The sequence below is a fragment of the Lycorma delicatula genome, chromosome 1, assembly GCF_047948215.1.
Source record: "Lycorma delicatula isolate Av1 chromosome 1, ASM4794821v1, whole genome shotgun sequence".
Taxonomy (NCBI): domain Eukaryota; kingdom Metazoa; phylum Arthropoda; class Insecta; order Hemiptera; family Fulgoridae; genus Lycorma; species Lycorma delicatula.
Genome location: NC_134455.1, coordinates 298,962,221 through 298,989,018, shown reverse-complemented (window position 1 = coordinate 298,989,018; position 26,798 = coordinate 298,962,221). Strand labels below are relative to the sequence as shown.

Genomic DNA, 26,798 nt, shown 5'->3' with positions numbered 1-26,798 from the left:
TATGTTATCTACATAATGGTAATAAGAATAAGTAGGCATTCTGTTTTTTGTGTAAGAAACTATTTTTGCAAATTCCTGGAGAAATTGCAGAAAATAATGGGAAAACATAATTAGACCAACATTACAATACGAACCATTATAAGATAAACCAGTTGTGGGAGTTCATGTAGTAAAAAAACAATTGCTCGATATACTAATATTACAGCTAGCTTATAAAAAAATAAAATCACAAAAAGTTGAGAAAAAATAATCTGGAAGGTGTTGATAAAAAATATAGTTTTTTCAGTACATATTATTTATATACATCTAACTACACATTAAATGATATACAAAATATTCATACATATGTAATATGTAGAATAATACTCAAAAATAAAATTGCGTTATTTTTTAAAAAAGTCTTTAAAAGTAACATTAAATTGGATATGATTTTTATTTTTTTAATTTATTATGTTTTCATAAAATACAACAAAAGCCCTATTTAAAAAAAATAAGGTCTATTCATTTATTCATTTATAAAATGCTATATTCAATTAACACAGTACCTTTTTGGTAATTAATAACGTGTTTTTTTTTTTTTAATTTTACTAATAAATTATTCATAGCTTTCTAGGGTACATTTTATTGAGTCTAGAAAGCATCAAGGATAAAGTAGGGTTCCAACGAATTGAAATATAATAATTTATTAAGTAAATATTGGTCTACGTAGCTGAAATTTATCTAGCTCAATTAATTATTTGATTGGCCTTATTTTGTGCATGAAAACGTCTTCAAACTTCTTTGAAGAATTCTAAGGATATAGTACTACAGTTTATAAAAAAAAAGTATTATAGAAAATATTTAATGGCGATGACAGCCATAACCGACAGGAACTTTTTAAAACAGAAAATCTTTTGGGTAGACATCAAATATTTTTTTAGTGATCTTTATAAAATCTACTAAATTTGCAACATTTTAAAATACTTATTTCATATTCAGAGATTAAACCGTTTTCTTTACCTTCAAAACAATATACAAACTTCTCGTGCTTTTAGATGCACCCTTTTAATATAAGAGAATTATTAATTTAAAAGATATTCGAAAGCTAAGATTTGCTAAAATGCTAGTAAACTTTACTAATTCCTTTAAATGTGATCTGTAAGTTTATATTTTGATAATAATTTACATTAACAAATGAAAGTTTTGGATAAAACAAGAGACGCAAAAACAAAATTTACAAGACTTTCAACTAAAGTAAAATAATATAAATAAGAAATTATTCAGTGTACGTAGACTTTGTTAGAAAGAAAAAGAAAAGAAAATTTGTTAAAAAATAAATAAAAAAATATTAATTTTCACGATTAATGATATAAGCAAATAAATAAAGAAGTTTACTGATTTGATAATTTCTAAATGAAGAAGATATTTTATGTAAAGCAAATCAAATTTCAAGAAAATTATCGGAAGTGACTGCTTTAGTGTAACAAATGGTATCGTACTTGCCTGTTACAAGGTCTCGGGTTCGATTTCCTGAAATAATGAATTATGGATTTACTTATGTAAATCCATAATAAATTAATTTTAAATGAGGTATAATGTTTATAAATAAATAACTTTTCATTAAATTTAAAACAGCGTGAACTCCAGTAATGCTTAAAATTTATAACGCAATATTTAACATTCAGCAATTAGAGATTGAGGGTGTATCGATATTAAATATCAATATTTTTAAATACTATACCTCATACAACTCATGAAAATGACTAACTCAATTTTTATCAGTTACTAAAGAGGGAATACCCGGTTGAAAAAGCTGTTTTGAAACAGACCAATAACCGAAAAACACTGGTAGAAATCTGGTTCAAACTGATCAAAGAAAATTAGAAAATGGTATTAGTTGATAATGGTTGAAACTCAGTAAAGCATTTCAAAAAAAATCTGGTTACCAGATTTTTATTGACGACCCAATGTTAAATACTATTTTTTACGATACAATGTTAAATCTATATAATTTAAGTAAAGTTTAATTTTTTTGTCGTACAGATTTAGAATACATGTGTATTACAAAACTGCCCAAAAAGGAGTGTAATGTATTTACCTTAAATACATTACAATAATGTATGTATTATAATTAAAATGTAAAATAATGTATGTATGTATGTATGTATTTTTGTTCCGTCTTAGCAGCTCAATGACTAAACCGATTTAGATGAATGATCCCCGTTGGAATCCTTACGTTGCCAGGAGTATCATGGGTTATATATTTTTTTTAAGTTTGGAAAAAATATTATACTACGTAGAAATACTATATACAAAATTGTCACCTGCACTCATTTTAAATATCCTATATTCATAATTATCCTATATCAAAGGGCAATGGTTGTCAGCAATGTTATTTTTTTGGTAGTCGAGTTTTTAATTTTTAATATTTATATCTTGTTTAATGTTGCATCATTTAGTTCTGATTTCCCTAAACATTTTGAATATTTATTTATAGAATCCATTTATTTATTTTTTTTAAAGTCAATCATTCAGTTTTATTTTACCTAATAAGAGACTTACAGATTTTTTTCGTTTTTGCTTGTAATTTTCGTAAATCTTTTTAAAAAATATATTACTTATTTTTTTCTATTTTTTTTTTTTTATTTTTAAAATTGGTTATTTAAAAACAGGCTGAAGTTTCAGATTTAAAGACTGAAAAATACACAAACATACACGATGATATGGCTCTGAATCAAAATATTTGCCAAAGCCAATTGATAAAATAATTTTTGAGAAAACGTAATATCAATGTGGAATAATTAGTAAAGTTTTCATGAAAAATAAGACTGAAACAGGAACTTAATACGTAATGTATTTCAATTCAAAGTTATTAAATTTACAATTTAACTACTAATTATAAATTAATAGTTTCAGACACACTTCGTAGTTACTTTTCATGTAATTTGATTTATTCCACCTTTTTAACGTAGGAAAATTATTGTGGTAGAAGTTATAACCTCCTCTATGAATCATGAGACCTTGCCGTTGGTGAGGGGGCTTGAGTGCTCAGGGATACAGAGTAGCTGGACCGAAGGTGCAACCATATCGGAGAGGTATCTGTTGAGAGCCAGACTAAGGAATGATTCCTGAAAGAGGGCAGCAGCTCTTTCAGTAGCTGTTAGGGGCGTGAGTCAGGACGACTTAAACGGCCGTATCAACATCACTCAGTCCTCTGAGTACTGCGCAGCTGAAAGCAATGGAAAACTACAGCTGTTTTTTTTATTCCAAGAAAATGTGGCTCTGCATTTTCAAAAGCAATAATGGAGGCGCCTTCCTTGGTAAAATATTCCGGAGGTAAAATAGTCCCCCGTTCGGATCTCCGGGTGGGGACTACTAAGGAAGGGGTCACCAGAAAAGTAAAAAATAACATTCTACGAGTCGGAGCGTGGAATGTTAGAAGCTTAAAAAAGGTTGGTAGGCTAGAGAATTTAAAAAGGGAAATGGATAGGGTAAACGTGGATATAGTAGGAATTAGTGAGGTTCGGTGGGAAGAGGAAGGCGACTTTTGGTCGGGTGACTTTAGAGTAATTAACTAAGCGTCAAATAATGGGCAGGCAGGAGTAGGTTTCGTGATGAACAAGAAAATAGGGAGGAGAGTGGAGTATTTCAAGACGCATAGCGATAGAGTCATTGTAATAAGGATAAATTCAAAACCTAAACCGACAACGATTGTTACCGTCTATATGCCTACAAGCGCCCATGATGATGATGAGGTAGAATGTGTATACGAAGAGATTGATGAAGCAATTAAACACGTAAAAGGAGATGAAAATTTAATAATAGTTGGAGATTGGAATGCAAGCATTGGAAAAGGCAAGGAAGGAAATATAGTGGGGGAATACGGGCTGGGCAAAAGGAATGAAAGAGGGGATCGACTTATAGAGTTTTGCACGAAGTATAATTTAGTAATTGCCAACACCCAATTTAAAAATCATAATAGAAGAATATACACTTGGAAAAAGCCAGGCGATACTGCAAGGTATCAGATAGATTATATCATGGTTAAGCAAAGATTTAGAAATCAACTCGTGGACTGCAAAACTTACCCTGGAGCAGACATTGATAGCGACCATAATTTGGTGATAATGAAATGTAGATTGGGGTTTAAAAACCTGAAGAAAAGGTGTCAGATGAATCTGTGGAATTTAGAGAAGCTTGAGGAAGAGGAGGTAAAGAAGATTTTTGAGGAGGACATCGCTAGAGGTCTGAGTAAAAAAGATAAGATAGAAAATGTAGAAGAAGAATGGGAGAATGTTAAAAAGGAAATTCTTAAATCAGCAGAAGCGAACTTAGGCGGAATAAAGAGAACCGGTAGAAAACCTTGGGTTTCAGACGATATATTGCAGCTGATGGATGAACGTAGAAAATATAAGAATGCTAGTGATGAAGAAAGTAAAAGGAACTATCGGCAATTAAGAAATGCTATAAACAGGAAGTGCAAACTGGCGAAAGAAGAGTGGATTAAAGAAAAGTGTTCAGAAGTGGAAAGAGAAATGAACATTGGTAAAATAGACGGAGCATACAGGAAAGTTAAGGAAAATTTTGGGGTACATAAATTAAAATCTAATAATGTGTTAAACAAAGATGGTACACCTATATATAATACGAAAGGTAAAGTCGATAGATGGGTGGAATATATTGAAGAGTTACACGGAGGAAATGAATTAGAAAATGGTTTTATAGAGGAAGAAGAGGAAGTTGAGGAGGATGAAATGGGAGAAACAATACTGAGATCTGAATTTAAGAGAGCATTAAAAGATTTAAATGGCAGAAAGGCTCCTGGAATAGACGGAATACCTGTAGAATTACTGCGCAGTGCAGGGGAGGAGGCGATTGATAGATTATACAAACTGGTGTGTAATATTTATGAAAAAGGGGAATTTCCGTCAGACTTCAAAAAAAGTGTTATAGTAATGATACCAAAGAAATCAGGGGCAGATAGGTGTGAAGAATACAGAACAATTAGTTTAACTAGTCATGCATCAAAAATCTTAACTAGAATTCTATACAGAAGAATTGAGAGGAGAGTGGAGGAAGTGTTAGGAGAAGACCAATTTGGTTTCAGGAAAAGTATAGGGACAAGGGAAGCAATTTTAGGCCTCAGATTAATAGTAGAAGGAAGATTAAAGAAAAACAAACCAACATACTTGGCGTTTATAGACCTAGAAAAGGCATTCGATAACGTAGACTGGAATAAAATGTTCAGCATTTAAAAAAAATTAGGGTTCAAATACAGAGATAGAAGAACAATTGCTAACATGTACAGGAACCAAACAGCAACAGTAGCAATTGAAGAACATAAGAAAGAAGCCATAATAAGAAAGGGAGTCCGACAAGGATGTTCTCTATCTCCGTTACTTTTTAATCTTTACATGGAACTAGCAATTAATGATGTTAAAGAACAATTTAGATTCGGAGTAACAGTACAAGGTGAAAAGATAAAGATGCTACGATTTGCTGATGATATAGTAATTCTAGCCGAGAATAAAAAGGATTTAGAAGAAACAATGAACGGCATAGATGAAGTCCTACGCAAGAACTATCGCATGAAAATAAACAAGAACAAAACAAAAGTAATGAAATGTAGTAGAAATAACAAAGATGGACCACTGAATGTGAAAATAGGAGGAGAAAAGATTATGGAGGTAGAAGAATTTTGTTATTTGGGAAGTAGAATTACTAAAGATGGACGAAGCAGGAGCGATATAAAACGCCGAATAGCACAAGCTAAACGAGCCTTCAGTAAGAAATATAAGTTGTTTACATCAAAAATTAATTTAAATGTCAGGAAAAGATTTTTGAAAGTGTATGTTTGGAGTGTCGCTTTATATGGAAGTGAAACTTGGACAATCGGAGTATCTGAGAAGAAAAGGTTAGAAGCTTTTGAAATGTGGTGCTATAGGAGAATGTTAAAAATCAGATGGGTGGATAAAGTGACAAATGAGGAGGTACTGCGGCAAATAGATGAAGAAAGAAGAATTTGGAAAAATATAGTTAAAAGAAGAGACAGACTTATAGGCCACATACTAAGGCATCCTGGAATAGTCGCTTTAATTTTGGAAGGACAGGTAGAAGGGAAAAATTGTGTAGGCAGGCCACGTTTGGAATATGTAAAACAAATTGTTAGGGATGTAGGATGTAGAGGGTATACTGAAATGAAACGACTAGCACTAGATAGGGAATCTTGGAGAGCTGCATCAAACCAGTCAAATGACTGAAGACAAAAAAAAAAAAGAAGTTATAATATATTTGTATTATCAATGCTTTCGATTATTATTAAAAAATTAATATTTTGTTCAAATTTAATGACTCTAAAAGATACAATTAATCATAAATAAAATTCTGATGTGGGAATCGCATGAATTCCTTTTACGCCTATTAAATACACACATTTTTGTAAAATGAAAAGTACATAAAATTTTATTTCATTAATAACTTCTGATATTTTTTCATATTTTTAATTATTATTATGGAATTATTATTTAACGTATAAAACATTTTTACAATCAGATGTTAATAATTGTTAATAGATCACTATATTTAAAAAACAATTAAAAAAAAGGAGATGTAGTCTGATTCGAACCGATGCGCCTTCCCCTTGTAAGATCCAAATATTTCATTAATTAAAATTTTATTTTCCTCTAATTCACTCTGGAACCAATTAAAATAAGTACAACTTATGACATATCGTTGAAAAGCACTCAATGAGGGATCTTACTATTCCTGTTAAGAAAAAGTCTAAAATCCAAAGGTTTTTGGATTTCGGGGTTTTTTGGTCACTATTTTTGAGTAGATTGCAATCAAAAAGGAGGGGCAAAACTAGATGTTACAACAGTCCTAAATCCAAAATTTTAACATCCTACGGCTAATCGTTGAGTTATGCCAGATACATACGTACTAATAGACGTCTCGCGGAGACTAGTTAAAATGGATTCAGTATGGTCAAAATGAATATTTCCGTTGAAATCTGAAAACCAAAATTTTTGGCGACTACAATACTTCCTTTACTTCATACAAGGACGTAAAAGTAACACAGACATTCGAAGTAGAAATGTGGATTTAATAACGAATAAACTGTAGATTTAGTAAACTATTTTAAAATCTGTGTGTAATAATTTAAAATAAATGATTATTTTTTTTTATTTTAAATTTGTGTAATATTAATTTATTATAAATTATTACCAACTTTGTTGCAAGTATATACAACAAAAAAGGCTGTACCACTCCTTTATATCCTGTTTGTCATTTTTTTATCAAAACTAGTGCTACACCATTATCTGGATAAACGGTTAGTTTCCACAAGTTATTAATTCATAAAATTAATTTTTTTATGATATTGATCATTGAATATATCCAATGGGGTAATGATAGTACACACACATATTTCCTTATTCAGTCCATTTATGGGTATACATACACATATAAATTAGTGCGGGATTAAAGTTGTTAGTCAGGTATAGGAAATATTTCTCCCGTATCCTTTGTACATTACGGGTGTAAATACTATACTAACCAATCGTTAAATACGGGTGTAAATACATTACTAACCAATCGAAAAACAGCTGTAGTTTTTGAACTAAAAAGAATTTCATCGATTACCAGAATGGTGGTTGGAGAATAATATAATCTTCCTCGAGGTTTACATCCTAATAACTGAAGTGAGATAATTAATTTCCACCTTATCGTCAAAAATTAAAGTATTTATTATAACAAGTTCATTCAATTAAGTGAATGTTCACTTTTATTTAATTTCAAAAATTCCAAATTAAACAGCATTTATAAATTACGTTTTCTTATTTTTTTAAAAATAAATAAACCCAAGAACCAGGAAAAAAGAAGAGTTGGTAAAAAAAATATTACTCACTTCTGAATAATAATATAAAGAAATCATAAATTAAGAGGAAATATAGCCATATGAACACATACGTATTTATAATAAAAAATAAATTTCAGAGTCAAACGATTTGTTATAAATGAATTAGATAATGTATACAATTCTGGATTGATATATTTCTTTAACGTTAAATGATTCAATTATTAATTGAAGTGAATAAAAAATCTAATAATTGAAAAATTAAACAGAAAATTTAATTTTAAATATATATTCAATATTTATTAAATTTACCAATCAGGATAGCTGAGCTACTACATTTTCTTATCGACACAATGAGCAAATTTACAGCTTAATTTTATTAAACAGAACTAAAAATGTAAATTCCAATAACTTGTAGAATTCTACAAGATAAAATTGAGTTCTAAATAATAGTTATCATTTAAAGGTTTTTATTTTATTTTATTTTTTTGCTTGATTTAATTCGTCAGACGCTTACTATTTATTTATTCATTTTGAATCATGCCATGATGATGATAATGATGGCTGTAGTACATTTTGCAGTTCTGATAAGAATAAAGCCCCGGGTTTCGATAAAATCACGGTGGAGCTCCTTGTCCGTTGTGTCGGAATTTCTGTTGGTACTTTGACTAGAGTTTTTAATAGGATGCTCTTTGCTGGCTACTTCCCTATTTGCTGGAAAAAGGTGTTCTATAATTGTTGTTTAAATATGGTGACGAGGACTCCACTGTTGTTTAAATATGGTGGTGAGTTCCTCTTGTAGGCCTTTAACGCTCCCGCCAGATAGTGGAAAGATTTTTGAGAAGGATTAAGGTACAAATCCTTCTCAAAAATCTTTCCACCAAGGATTTTTACCTTCGTATTACTGTTAGATTGAATTCTAAAGAGGTTTTTATAGACGATCGATATCGGTATTGCCCAGGCAGGGGCACGGAAGATGCTACTCATAAGATTATAAAGATTGTTCCTTCTAGTGAGTCTAAGTATGTTTTAAGTACGTTTTTTTAACATATCAGGGGATTTTAATCATTTCTGGTGGCCCCTCTGTCATATTTCAGCTGCAGAAGATAATTGCACGCAGAATGAGGTGAAAATACAACTGTATAATTATAGTTGTCACAGCAATCGAGATATTCTTCGAGACCGCGTCACACAGGTAGAAAAAACGCTATCTAAATGTAATCTGCAGGGTAGTGTTTTAGGACCACTTTTCTGGGTTGTTGAATTCGATTCTTTGATGTGGCTGAAGTTACACGGTGGATGCCGCGTCATCGCTTATGCGGATTATGGGCATTTGTGGTTAAAGAAAATTCGAGAAATGAGATCGAATTCGAGCAGCGCAGGCTTGCAAGATACTCCAGTTGTAGAGTTTGCAATATATGATTGGGTTTAGACCACAAAAAACAATGATGATGTTGCTTAAGCGTAGACTATCTGTTACACGGCGACCTCGTCTATCAATCGAATTACATAAAAGAGGTATGTCCTGCTTCAGAAGTATCTAAGCATTATCCTAGATGAGAATCTTCGATTCAAGGAGTACTTTCAGTAAGCTGCCAAAAAGGCTTGTTCTGCTTTCTTCGGTGTTCAGAGAGAAGTTCACTTGGATTGGAGGCTTAATTTCACAACCGTGCGTTTTCTATATAAGAGTTTATGCGAAACTAGAATGCTGAATGCTGCACCTCTCTTGGTTCATCGAACGAAGTACAAATAATATAGAAATATTTTTTTGAGAGCCCAGCGTCTTCTATTGTTATCTCTGCTTCAACAAACTACTCTATACATTCAGTTCATTACTTGATTGAGTTTAAAAAACCAAAAATATTATTCTATTATCAACAAAAGTGTTGATCACAACAACGAGAATTTTATCTTACAATTCAATTTATTCAAAAGTAATCTTGATTTATTTAAAAATCCAGAAACTGATTTAATAAGCATCTTATGCAAAACATACCCTGTCTCTCCCTCTCTACTTTGGTTCGCTTTTGGGAACGAGAACTGTTTTTCTCGACTGTTGGATGGTCTCTCAAGAGACGGTCCTTGTTATTTCTGGTATTGATATTCTGAGCGCCGATTACGTTATGATGTTAAGAAGGTAGGCTAACTTACCGTCGCAAATCAACTGATTTTGAAGTCTAAATTTCTAAGGTTCAAATCCTAGTAAAGGCCGTTACTTTTATACGGATTTGAATAATAGATCGTGGGTATCGGTGTTCTTTGGTGGTTGGGTTTCAATAAACCACACGTGTCAAGAATGCTGGACTTGAGAATACACAAGACTACACTTCATTTACATTCATACACAACTTCTTCATTCTTCCAGTAAAGTAGTACCTTACGATGGTTTCAGAAGCTAAACAGAAAATCAAAGAAGGCCACTGGGCGCATAAAAGAATTAAACGACCAAGGTTTCCATTTATGGCAAGTCAGGTGGAGAGAATGGTCCAATGGGCCATGTGACTGTAACACACATGGTATGTTTTCTGATGTGAGAAGTATACCGATAGTTAGATGAATTTTCCCAAATTGGCATACATCTCAGTTTTTCTGGTCATTATGCTTTCCGAGGAAGATTAACCAGATTTAGTTTATTAATTCAAGCTTGAATCCGAAGTGTAGGGCCACTGATGATGTGCGCCACGTCTTTTATATCTGCCCCAGGTACGATGCTGAAAGAACCGAAGTACCAAGTACTCGCTAGAGAGCTAGAGAGGATCAATTCTGGTTTGATCTGCAAGTTAATTGGGAAACCGAAAGGGAGGAACATAGATGTTGGCTAACTTAACCCTGCGGAGGATGACTGTGGGAGGGATTTTGTTGCTTTGAGTGATGGAGCTGTGATGTAGGAGAATCCTGGATCAACGTCAAACCTAGATCGCTCCAGAAAGCTGATCAGAGCAAAAAAAAAAATAGGATATGTTTTCATTAGAGGCTTATTAAATTTGTGAATCTGTTTCATGATTTTTAAATAAATCAAGAGGACTTTCAGTATGTTGAATTGTAGAATAAATCTGTCCTTGTTACGATCAACACTTGTTTTATTGGTATGAAGATAGTATTTTTGGATTTCGTACACTTATAAACATGAGTTTTTTGTTTGATGGCAGTGTTTAGAGGCACTGGCCCGCCAGTATCTTACTATAAAAATATAATCGGGCTCATTTGTCTATTAGGGGCATTTAAAGAAAAGAAGTATATAGAACTAATAAAAAAATGAACTTTTTTACAAAATAAATAATTATTGCAATGATTAATTCTTTGTGTATTTGTTAGAAAACATGATCATTTTTAAATGTAGAATTTTTATTACTTCGTTAAAATAATTATATAATTAAATATTATTTTATTTAAATTAATAAAAATAAAAATAATATTTTTAAATATTATTTTTATAGAACTTAATTCAAGTACATAATAAATTTAATTTTGCTTAAAATTAAACTAAAACTGCATAGAAACTAAAAGCTGCATAGAAACACAAGATTAGAGTTCACATAATCTCAAATTACTAATAATAGCTAATGCTAATTAACTATTAGCATTAATATATTAACTATTAGCTAATAGTTTATATAGTTATAATTATATTATGTAGAATATATATATATGTGTGTGTGTGTGTATGTAAATGAAAATTTTCTCTAATTGTTATCGTATTAACATAAATTATGCGAAATAGAACATTAATTATTCCTTTAATTTAAAATTATTATTACTCTTTTGGGTCATCCGTAGGATGATAGAGAGCAAAGTCCGTAAACACGATGCGTACTCGTTCTTTTCCTCTTCCTTGAAACTCATAGTGACATGATGACCGTGGAGGATAAGGGCTAGGATATCCAGGAGATAAAATTGTCCCAGATTTTGAGGAATCACTGTCCAACACCAAATTACAGCTTGTCCCTGAAACAAATATTTAGTATTTGAATACAATAATTAAAAAAATTAATAATAGTTTTCAATAAATTTTAGCTTAGTACGGCAATATTTTTTGGTAAACGCTGGTCATCCTAGGTATTGAAGATGAATGTTAAAAAAATTAGGAAATCTATAAAATTTATAATTAAATAAATACGATGAGTTTATGAACATTCTTCAGTAAGATTTCTTATAATTAGTATTCAGTTAGCCTTATGAACACAATTATTAAAATTTAAATAAAATATATTTTTATAAATGGATATAAGATATAAGAGTTGGGCTAAAGTCAGCTAAAAATAACAAAAATAATTTGTTGTCGTTTATTTATGCTTCTTACACATTAAAGGAAATAATTCAAGCTTTTCTTCTATATTTGTACGTTAATGGAAAATTTTAATCACTTTTTAAAACAAAGTTTGGTCTTGGTTTATAAAATAAAAAAAAACTTCAGTTATCAACTTGATGAGTTTTAGGATTACAGGTCTTTGACGTTTTACTTCTCCGAGATGAAAAATCACTAAGCATTAATCAGATGAACTTGGTAGCCATTATTTTTTTCCACGGCATTATATTCATTCAGAAAACAAATTTATGGAGTATTCTTAACCTAAAGCGAATAGTAACTCATTTTGCTACCAAACACAGGACGTTTTAATAGATAGAGAATGACGATTTTTCGAAATATCTGAAAATTTAAATTATCTGATATATTTTCTCTGGTGAAAATAGAACCAACTGCAGGATTTTCATTAAATCAATAAAAAAAATTCTGATGATTTATTCACAAGACCACTCAATTTAAACCAAGGTTATCAAACGATATTACTAAGCCAGAGATATAAAAATAATGCTTCATAACGATTAATAAACTCTTCATAAAATTGAAACTTTTCTGTCAAAATTATCTTCTCAAAATACATGTATTAATCTTGACCGATATATCTAAATGTTATTTGAGTTAGCCTTTCCTAAACTTATTGCAAGTGTTTCCAGCCAAACGAAAACCTCTCTGATAGACGTTTGTGTGCTTTTCATTAAATCATCTGCATTACGTTATTTTAATCTAAATGCAACTTTGTATTTATATCGTTCGTATATTTTCAAATCTTATGTTCAGCTTTCACAAATGTTAACAGGATTGAGAACATTGTGGACAATTAGGATTAATCACATGGAATTTTCAAAGACTAGTAGCAATAGCCTTCTTATTTCTTCTTTTTTTTGCTCTCAACACTAAAGCATAAAAAATTGTTTTCGTTATGTGTAGTTAGACATAAATACTCTCATTACATACAAAAACGAACTGAAAAGTAATTGAATAATGATTTTATCAGCTGATTACTGATAACTCAAATAGCCAAATTTTCCACCTGCTACAGAACTTAAATATGCACAAACTAATTGACGTTTAACCTACATGTATTTAGAATTTAAAATTTCTTATTTCGTATACATTTTATTGTTTAATTATACTTATCTTTGCGATATCATAAAGAAAGTAATGTATGTAAATATTCATATATATTAAAAGTTATTAGATAGGCCAGCTTTAACTAATAAGCATTTCAATTTTAGATTACAGTTTTTGTATAGCTGTCAGGTAGGACTAGAATTCCCTTATAGGTCCATACACAAAGCCGTCTCCGAAGAAATTAATAATATGCATCTAACACAAATCCATAAAACATACCGGGAGGAAAGATATTAACAATAAAATGATAAAAGAAATGGAATAGTAGCAAGTGGAACTACACGCAGTGACCAAAAATCAAGAATACTAAATCCATCTTTAAAACACTCCTGACTGAATGGGTTCTCAATCCAGTCAAAAATTAAAGATTATATGTACATTAAAGAGTTTCTCCAGTTTCCTTAACAAAATCCTTTTATTATTCTCCTCACCAATCAGAAATTATGGGAAGCATCGAACTGAGTTAAAAACCATTTGCTAGTCCCTCACCAGAGAGACTGCAACTAATTAAAATGATTTTTCGCAATAATACATTTTGTAAAATTATATTTAATATTTTTACTTATTTTTTATTTCATAAAAATTTGCTGTCGAAATATTTGTTGTTATGTGGCTGTTTTAATTTTATTGTTAATCTATTTTTCTGTGACTTAGACTTAAACAATTTATTAAAATCTTAAATAATTAGAATCAAAATTGAAGCTCATTAACAAAAGTATTTATTTGAATTTAAGTAAAAATAAATACTTGAATGCTAATTTAATAGTAGAAAAATAAATTCCATTAAATAAATTTTGAATATTTTTTACCAGTATTCTCTTTTGACTTCAGTAATTAAATTTTCTATTGACTAGAACTTATTGACGTGAAACGTTGACGGTTGTTTCTATAAAAATTCGAGAAACATTATTTTAAACTTCATATTCATTCATAATCTGAGCTAATAAATAAAACTTAAGATAGCCTTTCCGTAAAATTTACAACAATGTGTATTTAATACCTCATTATTTCTTGATTACACTAATATAAAATTACCGACTGAAAAACCCATAAATTTTTTCTATAATGTAAGAAGAGGACATTTTGTAAATGCTAATATAAAACTAAATGTTAAAAGAGTATTACTTAACAACAAAAACAATAAATAAGAAAAATTATCAGTATCATATTGTAGGTAATCAGCATTTCTTCAAATAATAAATGTAATTATTAAACAAAGTATCACGAATGTATTTGTAGAATAATTGTGTTTTAGGTTATTGCAGATAGTAAAAAAATTAACAAAATAGTGTTATATTAATTTCATTCATTTAATGAACTACTTTTACTGAATTTAGCTATTATTAATGTAATGTCATTTGTAAGTTTTCCGCATATAAATTATAGAAAAGAAATTTAATAATACAGGGGAAGAAGCTGAACTGCGTATCCAAGCTTGATCAATATAATGTAAGGCCATCTTTCAAGTCTCCATGTACAGCAAGTTAAAAAACAAAAAATTCTTAAGCTGCATAAATAAAGGTAATAAATAAACAACTCTCAATTAAAATTTACTTTCAATGAAGTATGGTAGATGCTACAAAATTTTGACAACGACAGGGGCGAGTTTATGGGAACACTTAAAAAAAAAAACAAATTAACAAAAACACCATTACGCATTTAATTTAAAAGTAAAATAAATAATATTTTTGTAAATATAGTACTAGCTATAAATATCGTTTTTCGTCTTTGTTGTCGTTATATTTTGGTTCGTTTGCTTTATTATAACTTTTAAGTTTACAAATTTAAATAAAAGAATATTTTAATAATCAAGGACAAAAATCTCTGGCAGATATTTTTGTATTTTTTCCTTAAGCTGGTTTTTTATGTGATAATCATATCACATAAGTTCAGGATTTATGTTTGGAAATTTATTGAATGCTTGTAGCGTATGAAAAATAAAATACCAGGCCTGAACTGGATTAAAAGCCAGTGACATTCATTTGAATGGTACAAGCAATGAATGATGAAGACGGTATTGGAAATACATTAAATTAAATAATGCATCACTTACTGCTTGCACAAAAGTTCATTGTAATACTTGCGTGTAATTTTTGAGAAGTTTCACTGGGAACTCCTTATAATGTGATTCATGTGTGATACAATTTACTCAAATAGAAATTGCTCAAATACAAATACTGAAATAATACGATTGTAACCGATGGAAAATAAATTTTTAAACTATAAAATATATATATATATATATATATATATATATATATATATATATATATATATAAATATAGAGTGTATCATTAAGTTCTCCCGAAACATTCATAACCTATTTATTCTATCAAACCAGTCATATGACTGAAGACAAAAAAAAACAAAAATTATTCTAGTCATGAAAAAAATAAAAAACGTTCATATAAACATATGAATATATTCCTAAAATGTTTCTATTATTTCCTAAAACGCTTAATCTGCGAGTGAAATTTTTACACGGACTCTAGCTTCCCCAGTGAAATCAGGTCGTGCTGAAATTTTTAGGATGTTAATTAAGGAAACAAACTGCTGATTTCTTATGGAATTTGACCTCAAAAATCTAATAAAATTTCCAGAACCTTATATGCAATAGTTTTTGAAAAATTTGGAGAGAAACCAATAAATTGGGGTAAAAAACGCAGTTTTTTTGTTTGACGTAAAAGAACTTTGATAAATGTGTAATAAATACATAAGACTTTTAAATAAAATACATACAGAATTTAATTCTAAGAAAAGTAGTCTAAATTAAGTTGAATATAGCAAAAAAAATGAGAAAAATTTTTTTTAGAAACAGTAAATTACCACATTTGTCAGAAAAGTACTAATTTTATGTAAACAAAAAACAAATTCTTTTTTGGTGATATGAAAAATTCAAATTCTTTGTTGGTGATGTGTAAAAACAAATTATACTTTTAAAAAATTTAAAAATAACTGAAAATTACGCAATAATAGTAAAATAAAAATAAACAAATAAAAATTACTTAAATAACCATTTTTATCTATTAATGACAGAAACACAATAACTTATTTGAAAAATTATTATTTGAAAGTTGGCAATAAAGTAAAAACCGCTGATTAACAAGTAACAATACTGTGCTAGTGTTAAAACCATTCTGTAAGGTACTTTAAGTGTATCGAGTACTGTGAACTGTGCTGTCGATATCGAAAGTTTTCTGTAAAATGTAGTTTAAATGTAATCGGTTTGCCAATGAAGTAATGCCGTACTTATTTACTATAGAGGAATACACTGATATGGTATTAATTATGGGTGTAATGATAATTAAACTCATAATGCAATTCTGAGTGTAATGTGTAATGATAATGCTATAACTCCTGCAGTAGAATATGAAATACTTTTCCGAACCGCATGATACCAGTTGTCAAAACAATTAGCGTGACTTTTCGCAATCTTCGGGAAACAGGTTCTACCCAGTATTCGTATCAGTTAATAACGATCTGTCCATAATGACGCTGTTATTGAAGAAATTATTATCGATGAAGTTCAGCGCATTCCATATATGAATAACGACGTCTTCCTAAGTGGATCGGTGTTTTGCATCCGAAGTTTGGAGGACTCAAAATCAGAATTTGTTTTATCGTTATCGTAAACAGCGAATGTAACATCTATACCCAGGTGACGATCTGTTTGACTTGTAGTTCTGAAACTGGTGGAATACATATCGATAGCTCTTCAAGTATGTTTTGTTACCAACGAGAGAAATTATACTCGAGAAGACTTCAACAAATTACCCAATGAGCATACACGGGTAGAAGTAAATCCTCATGAAAAGGTAATTTTCAACATCGATTTTGCGCCAATATCCATATATTATACGGTCTTCTTTGAAATCACCGTTTGAACGGTTCATATCGTATGGCCGCTTAAATGCTGACGTCTACTTACGCTTTCTTCAAGATGAATTGCCGCATCTACTTGAAGATGTCTCTATAGCGCTGACACGTAAAGTATACTGTCAGCACGATTGCGAGCCTTTCCACTTTTCGTGTACCATTTCTACACACTTAAATAATAATTTCCCTGAGAAGTGGATCGGTCGTGGAGGCACACATTCCTGAGTAGTAAGATCGCATGATCTTACAGTTTTAGATTTTTGCATCTGGGGATGGATGAAATATATTTTATACAAATAAAAATAGGTTCTTGTGAAGAATTAATTGCAGCATTATGAAAGCGACTGAGCAACTTAAGGACAGACCTAAAGATTTAAAAAGAACACTAAAGGCATTACAGAAGCGTGCCAAGAAGTGTGTTGAAAATGGCAGGCTCATGTTTTAAAATATATTATAAACTGGCACGTATAATCCACTTTCTACTAGTGTACTGTTTCTAAATTAAATTCGAATTTTTCTAATTTTTGTTTTATTAAAGTTATTTTACCCTGCTGTTTAGAATTAAATTCTGGACAAAATCAGAATTAATTCTTTAAACTTCCTGTCAAACGTTTTATGTGTTTATTATCCATTTGACAAAAAATATTTTACGGCAAAAAACATTATTTTTTTACCCATTTTATTGGTTTTCACATCAGATTTCTCAAAAACTACTGCATGTAAGCTTCCTTTTATTTGATTTTTCAAGTCAAAAGCTATAAGAAATTACTATCAGAGAGGCTATCAGATATATTTCAGCTGGAAAATCTGAAAAAACAAATACATATATGTAGTAGAGGATAGTTTCTGGCTGAAGGACAAAGTTTAATGATTTGAATCAACGAACTGTGAACTGTGAGTCCCTATCATTGTGTGAGATTGGTTTGAATTGAATGATTCAAATCAGTTAAATGAATAATATTACAAAAATAATATAACTAAATTTAAGTTAAATAAAATAATATTAAATAAATTAAAAAAATCCTGTTAAATAATAGTTGGCTTCCCGTGGGAACTGCGTGTGGAGCTAGAGTGGTGAGGTATGCGAGCACCTCGTGGGGCTACATCAATCACTTTCATCAAATGGTAACAAACAGGGTGCCCCTGGAGCGCTGTTTTGGGTTGTACAAGGGGTGATCTTATAATACCTCTGCAAAAAATCTACGGATTTTTAAAATTCCATCGAGGTATTTGTTAGTAGGATGAAAGCTAACTTTTGCATGCACCAAGTACACACTCGATCCAACAGATCACGGTTATTCGAAAATGTTTACAAATATAAAGTTTGTTTGTTTGTTATCGCATCACGCGAGAACCAACCTACCTATTACTTTAAAATTTGCAAGATAGATGCATTTTATCTCAGGGAAGGTTTTAAGCCAAACTAACTTCGAAGTTTAGATATTAAAAATATTCATTATCTCTTCACCACTAAGGAAAATGAAGTTTTTTATTAAAGATATTCATTAAGGAAAACATAGATTAATCCTTTTACTTCATATTATGTTTCTGCCACCATTACAAAGAAATAAGTTACGATTTTTTCGTCATCAGAGGTATGTGTATTTTAATTACCATATTTCATCTTTTATAATTTAATTTCTTTTACAGGTTTCTATAAAGCCTGAATACTATAATTATTATTTGTCAGAATTATTCTCACAACCATGAGGATAACGTTCAGTGAAGGGATGCAGCCCTCTGGGTAGATAGAAATGGCGACCGAAGCAAATTCTGCGGGTGTTCAGTTAGCCGGTCCCTCTGCAAAATTGGGAATGCGAACTAAGCGAGCTCTTAGTCCATGGGGTAGGCCCCAAGGAGCCCCTGAGTCTGCTTTGGGATTTGCCTGGGCTGACTTGAGCCTTGAGGGTCCAGGTTCTGACTAGACGGGCTGGCTGTTATATATTTATACACTAACAATTTGTAATTAACAGCACAATTATTTAACATGCAGAATTAAAAAAAAAAAATATCTAAGAGAACAAAGTGAATTTATTTTTTGTGGAGAATTTATATTGGTTTTTTTTATGCAAAATTATACACTGCTCAGCTTTATAATTAGATAAATTTTACAATGTCTGCAAGCAAGACTTCTTATATTTTAAATAATAAGTTACGACTTCATCTGTCTTCAAACTGATTTATTTCCAAGTCTATAATACTTATTCTAAGTTTTACATAATACTGAGTTTTTGAAAGTACAGTTTATTTGATCATAATATCATTACATAAGCGTAAAATAGTTTAATAAATTACGTTGAAGCGTAACTGATATTTCACTAACTCATCTGTTTGAGAATTGGTTTATAATGAAGTTGCTCAGTTGTAAGAAATTGTATATAATTTATATAACTTATAATTTTAAGTAAATAATTTATATAAAAATTACGAAATTAATTTTCAATTTCTATATCCTAATTTCATTAGTTACGTTACACGAATAAAAATAATCGAAAAAATTTCTTTAAAATACATTGTAAGCCTATGTTTAGTTTTCTTGGTTTCCTGTCTGTCCACGAATGAAATTAGAAAATATGTTAATTTTTAAGAAGAGTAATAATTAACAGCAACAATTTGTTGTTTATATCTACGCCTAATCAAAGGTATTCTTTAAACAGCAAAAAGTAAAATTAGACTATTAATTAGAAATATTTCATTAAACACGTAGTAGTGAAAGCAAATTGTTAATTTAAATAAATGATTATGATTAATTATTCTGGTAACGATGATTTTCGAACTGTAAATGTAAATAATTTGTTAAACTATTTAAATATGTAGATATATAAACGTGAATTGGTATTAACATCTGAGGAAAGTATTATGTTTTGAAGCAGCTGTTATTTTTAAATAAATCTTGCGAAAATTCAAAAATATATTTTATTTTCATTTTCTAATTTGTTGTTTTGGATTTTACCAAATAAAAGCATCAGACATCGATTATACAAAGGTGCTCGTTTGTTGTTAAAGGAAGGTACATATTACGAACAAATAAAGAAACTACATTCAAAATAATGACATTTCTAATGTCATTAGAAATGAGTGTCTATAGGTTCATTTTTTTTTTTGACTGTCCTTCCCTGGGCCGGTCCGACTGGTTGGTATTGCGCCACCCAGGAGAGTGCCTGTTGTACTCAAAAAAAAAAAAAAATAAATCTTCCTTTAGGTACCTAAAGGAACCTATAGACACTCTTTCAACGTGGACATACATACTGTATGTCCACGTTGAAAGTTTATTAAATATGTACATATTTATTAAACTTTTGACAAAAAACTACCATCACATGTAGGGTAAAATTCTAGAAAAAAGTAAAAAAATTAGAGGATATTAAAAACATTGTTAGAGAATCGAGAAAAAAATAAATTTTTCATAAAAAAAAATTGAATACAAAGATACAAAGTTAAAAATTCCCTATAATCTGAGATTTTTAAAAATCTCAACTAAAAAATTGTAATCCAAAATCAGATTAGATTGATTAACATTATTTTATTTGATAGTTTTGAAAAGTTTATGTTGACTGAAAATTCTGACACAAACTAGAAATTCTTTGATAACGTAAGCACTACAAACGAAGTTTTGTAAAAGTTATGAAATATATATAAAATTTCTAATTGATATAAAGACAACAGAGATTGAGAGATTTGACGGAATAAATTTATATCATAAAAATCTCTTCAAAATGAATTATAGAGAAAAACAAATGGATTTACAAAGACCAATATTATTTGTTATTAAATCAGTAATTCAAAATGATTTACTTTTCTGGTTAAAGTGATTCAATTAAACAATTCTATTTTTAAAAATAAACATTCAATACAATAACGACTATCATAAATTGTAAAAAATGTACAGATCATTACCTACAATTCTCAGTACATTATTACTGGGTTTTTAATATCAATATAAAAAAATTACTACATCAATTAAAACCTTATCAATTAAGGGAAACCATCAATTATAGATGTTTACAAAGGAAATTATATCCTAGTGGTATTTCACCAAACAGCTTCTGCTTGGGTATCATTTTAAAGAGTGTGCAATTTATAAAATAAAACAGTGTGAAATTTTTCCCAGTGTGTTTTACGTAATTCCTGAATTGAATTTTTAAATCCAATTATATACCACAAATATATCAGTTAAATTTAAACGTAATATTTAAAAGTACTCAGTTATCCAATAAATAAATAAATTTTTCTTCCCTGTTAAATAAATAAAATGTAAGTAATATATCACGTAATTTATATTTTTTTGTATCTATAATCGTTTGCAGATATGCATTAAAGTTTACCAAAACAATTTTTCAATAATACTTTAATACTCACTGCAGTAAAAATGTAATACCACTAAAAACAAAATCAGGGGATTTATATGAAAAAGGTTGCATTATAAAATGACGGTAAACATCTCTTTCTCTCTTACTCTTTCTCTTTATCTATCCCTATCACTCTTTCACTCTCTCTCTCTCTCTCTCTCTCTATATATATATATTTATGTAGAATTTTTTTTTAATCTAACTTAAAACAGAAGTTATTTCTTTGATAGTTCATAGTAAGGGCAGAAATTTATAAATATAGGAAAATTACTTGTAGTGACTGCACGGTCCAGGTATGTTACGAAAACTGTAAATTGTTGATTTCTATTGAAAACATCTTTTTAAAAGTTTATAGAATTCTTTTCCTGTAAAACTTTTAAAGAATGAAAATAGCATTTCAAATCTAAATTTCGGGATGTACCTAGCAATAAACTTCAGAGTGTTTTGTCAGTGTAATATACGAATTTGTATACTTCATTTTTTATAATGAATCTGTTTATTTAAACCAAATATCCTTTTAATTGTAATTAATTAAGAATAAATTTCCTGAAAACTTTGACAACCTTCATTAAGTAAATTGTTTAATTTATGAATGAACAATAATCCTTTCTTTATTATCTATTAATTCCATTCATTTTTTCTTGCTTTTCTTTAACTCACAATGTTTTTTTTTTGTTCATGTTCTCAAATCGTGCACCCTTAATTTAACATACTTCCTGACATTGCAGATTGATAAAATTTTGTTCAGTTACTAAGGTCGGATGGCACTACAATTCCACCATTACTTTTGTAAGCATCCTTCCGTACGGGAGGTAAATTAAGGTTGCCGGTGGAAAAAATTTCAAAATCTGCAAAACGGCTATGCGGGGTTTTTGAGATCGCATTTCACGTAAAAAAAAATGACAAAATCTTGTCATTTATACGGTAGTTTTTTGTACGGTACCGCAGTTTTTGTGGTTCCGAATTTGACAAAATTTCATCACTCATATATACAAATGATTTTTGGCGGGCAGTATGTTGAGACGGAGCTCCTGACGATTCACTCGGCTCTTTACCATTCATACAACTCCTCGTATCAGAGATGGATTGAATGAGAAATTTTTTGTAAAATCTCATATAAACGTTTGTCAAAAATTGTGATAGTTAATTAAGAAAATGAAATAAAAACTTCACTACACAAAAACTTCACTATTTCGTTACTTAGTAAATGTTTGATTGAAGATTTGTTTGAAAAAAACATTAAAAAATTCAATTTAACCCTTTAAACTCTGAATTTCAAAAAAATCTAGAAACTTGTTTTTAAAATTTAAATGAAGAATTAAAATCAAGCTGATATTTTCATTTGTTACAAAGAAATTCAAATGAATAGTCGAGTTTCAAAAAAAAATTCAAAATCCATTTTAACACGTTAAACTAGAAATTTAAAAAAAAAATTTAATTAATGTTTAGTTATGTAAACGAAGATTACACACACATATAGTCAAGATGATATATTCATTTTTTACTGAGAAATTAGAAAAATAATAAATTTCACTGTTATACTGTGAGAATTCAGTAATTACACGTACAATCTCATGTGTAACTAGTTAACTCGCCAGTATTATTGCGTATGGAGCAAAGTAGTTTCAACTTCTGGCTATTTTGTATTTCAGAACTGCTTTTCGAACCCAATAAATGCAAATTGAACTCGTCTTACTAACAACACCATGGGGAATGGCTAAGTAAAGGTTATCATTAGTACCTTAAATAAAGTAAAGGATATGTCTTATACCTTATCTTCAGTCGTAAGATATATTGCAACATACAGTATAAGATAAGAAATTGGAAGTACTACTTTCGGTGCAAAAAGAAATGCAAATAATGCAGCATTGCCTCAGCAAAATAAAAGACTTCAAATTGACTGATGTTTTATTTATTTTTAATAAAATATTAATAGCACAATTAATCTGTAACGTTGCCGATCTATAACTTATTTGTCATTTGTTTCATGATGATGTCTGTAAAAAGAGGACTTTAATGCTTTGGTAATGAGATGGGAAAGAAATAACGGAATCAAATTTAGAAACCAAATTCAGAAGAGTAAATTTAAATTTTGTTTTGTTTTTTCTCATTCCAATGAAATCGTTTATTACACGGTTTCGTATAATATATTTTCTACCACATCAGAAAAGAGTCTTATCAGATAATGTTTTAAACATTATATTCCAACCTGGTTTCCGAGACCTCTCTTGGGAATCTACAGTATAAGGATGTACCGTGGAATCGCTACTCTTAACATAAGTATACAGGGAAATGCAAGCTCGACTAAAATGTTTAACATATAAAAAATATATATATATATTTAGAAAAAAAATATATAACTTCCCTAATAAGTACTGGTGACTAGAAATCGTTTTATTAGATATTATGTAGTACATATTACGTAATTAAAATAAAGCAAAACCTAATATTATATTTTTTTCAATCATTTTAATTTATACAAAAAATTTAATTCAATGAAATTAGAATAAAATATGATTTGCATTGAAATATAAACAAAAAATTTTCAATAGCTTATTTAGACATAAGTTTGGAAATTGGCAGAGAAAAGCCTAAATTCCTTCTTCCATGGAACAGTTAAAAGATTTTTGTTATTTTATTACTCTTAAAATTATTCTATTACTAATAAACAATTCTACCTAATGAATACCAAATTATTTTGTTTTTTAAATACAATAACAAAAAATTTACCCTCAATTACATACCTTCAAAGTTCTAAAGGTTCTTTGTTGGATAATTCTCTTAAACCCAAGCTATTACTCATAATTAAACTACCTGAAATAGCTTTAACTTTTATTTTCATTGTCGATACAATTGAAAAAAATATTAGTTATAAAAAAATTGGCAACATTTTGTTGGCATTCCTAAAAAAAAATATTAAGAGGTTACGTGTTTAGAAAAGTCTGTAAATGTAACTATTAATATTTTTCAATGTCTATATATACATATATAGACAGGGTTCGCTTCGCTTCCCCGACGGTATAGACAGAGGTCGAAGCCCCCTGGAACCCCGACGCGTTTGATATCTTCATGGTTATGAAAAACTTGGCAATTTTTATGCTGGTTAAATCTCCAGGAGCTGATCTCTTTCCTCTTCGGTATATTGCCCTCGTGAAACCAAGCATGGCTTAGCAGCACTTGATCACATCCTAGATTCCATCTCTTCATAGAGGACATAATCAGAAGTATGAAAAACTTCAACGAAGCAAGAAGTACAAAACAAATTAATGAATGAAAGGGGACGTTATGTTAAAAAAAATAAAGAGAAGAGAAAACGAGGAGAATGGGTAAAAAGAAGAAGAAAGTATACAGACTTGAAATATATTTAAAAAAAAGTAAATTACAAAACACAGAGTAGTAGTAACCATAAGAGTGTGAATATTAATTATTTTACAGATGTTCATAAAAGAAAAATTAATTAGACATTTTACTTTATTATATTTCTGTTGCCGTAGTGATAGAAACATAATACAGTAAAAGGATTAATTTTTATTTTTTTAATGAATATCTTTACTTCACAATTGCACCCCCAAGGGGGCTAAGACTTGATAAATAATTTAAAACTTTCACTAGGATAACATGAATATATGCTGAAAATTTGAAACCAATGGGTCAGTTGGTTCTCGAATGATGCTGTTTAAAACCACACAAACAGACAAATTTTCCCACATATATAAAAGATGCAGAGTAATACATAGGGAAAACCGTAAATAAATTTTCAACATTTAAGGTAGGAAAATAAAATTTAACAAATATCTCCGTCTCTAAACGACTTATTTTTCGGATTGAGACTAATACTTGATTGTTGGGTAATACATTTCGCTCAACTGAGTAATACTTGGTTGTTGAGCCGGCCCAAAGAAGCAGGAGAACACAAAAAAAGAAAAAAGTCCTGGGCCGACATTTCAAGCACTTTTAAATGAAACCTAAGAGTTGTCATAGTCAGGAGGAGATTTTTACGTTTATTTTTGAAGTGAAAACATCTACGCGTGTCGCACACTTTTGGACGGGGATTGATAAAGTCTGATCCTTAATCGTACACTTTTTTCGAATGTATTTCAGTAAACATCTTATACGTTCTAACAGTATGGCCAATTGAAGGTCAGCGAATAAAAAAACTTGAGTTCAGAATATTAGAGGATGATTGTACTGATGTTTGGAAAAATAATTGGTTCGATAAGTACGAGAAAAGACCAGAATACTTACAGTATGTTACATTAGGGAAATTCGTACCTAAATACACGAAAAACAGAATTGGGGAATTTGATGAAAGAAATGAGCCGAGAATGTCGAAACTAGTATATAACCACTGATTTTAATGGATATAAACGAGAAATGGTGATTTTACACTTACCATTCCGAAGTGAAGAAGAGGAAGTATTAACGCGAAATTTATTTCGATTTATGACGATATGAAGATATTATTCCACAAAGGAGGAAAGAATTTGAGTCATATATACATATTGATAAAACTATTCTGTTGTAGAGAATTATATTGGGAGAAACTTCACTAGATGAGGATGAATTACAAGATCTTGCTATCAAATTTTTGGAAACTAATCCATTAGAACAATTGTACAATAAACTGAAATAAAAAACATAAATAGCGATCTTCGATTAGCTACTCTAAATAAACTGGTTGCTATTGCTAAATAAAAGAAAATATGTCTAGTGCGGAAATTTATGCACCTATGAGGATAGCTATGGAAAAACTAAAGATTCTGCTATTGCATGAAATCAACAAATTTGTCATTTACAGATATTTTTTGAATAGGCCAACCGGATGAGGTAAACATTTCGTTATAAAAGTTATAATGGAAATATACAATCAGTTTTCTGAAAGTGATTGGTACTGTAACGACTATATAACCTCTGCGTCGACAGAAAAAGCAGCAATATCAACACTTGAAACTACTGTTCAGTCAGCTTTGAAAATATATCTTTCAAAATCGTTACCGGTGAGTATAGAAGTCGCAAAACAATATAGGTCATTATTTAAATGTGTTTGAGCAATATGTATTATGAAGTAATTAACGCAGACTTATAGTGCATACACATTTTAAGCAAATCGCCGGTAATTTTATTAAATCGTTTGGTGACTTACATGTAATAATTGGCGTTTTTAAACAATTATCTGCAGTTAAAACACCGATTAGTTAGTATTAGTAAGTATAAATTAACACCGATTAACAAGCAAGTAAAATGCAAAGACAGGGGTCGACAGCGTAGCGAAGTTTGTAGTGCTGTGAAATCACTGAGGTTTGAG

General features: G+C 29.8%; 1 protein-coding gene across 1 annotated transcript in view; it reads right to left on the bottom strand.

The window, feature by feature from the left end:
- The window catches only part of LOC142317857 (suppressor of lurcher protein 1-like), a 545,965-nt gene that overhangs the window by 87,516 nt on the left and 431,651 nt on the right, over positions 1 to 26,798 (bottom strand). The window contains exon 8 of the mRNA XM_075354406.1: positions 11,593 to 11,779. Coding sequence (XP_075210521.1) covers positions 11,593 to 11,779 — 187 coding nt within the window. The remainder of the gene's footprint in view (positions 1 to 11,592; positions 11,780 to 26,798) is intronic.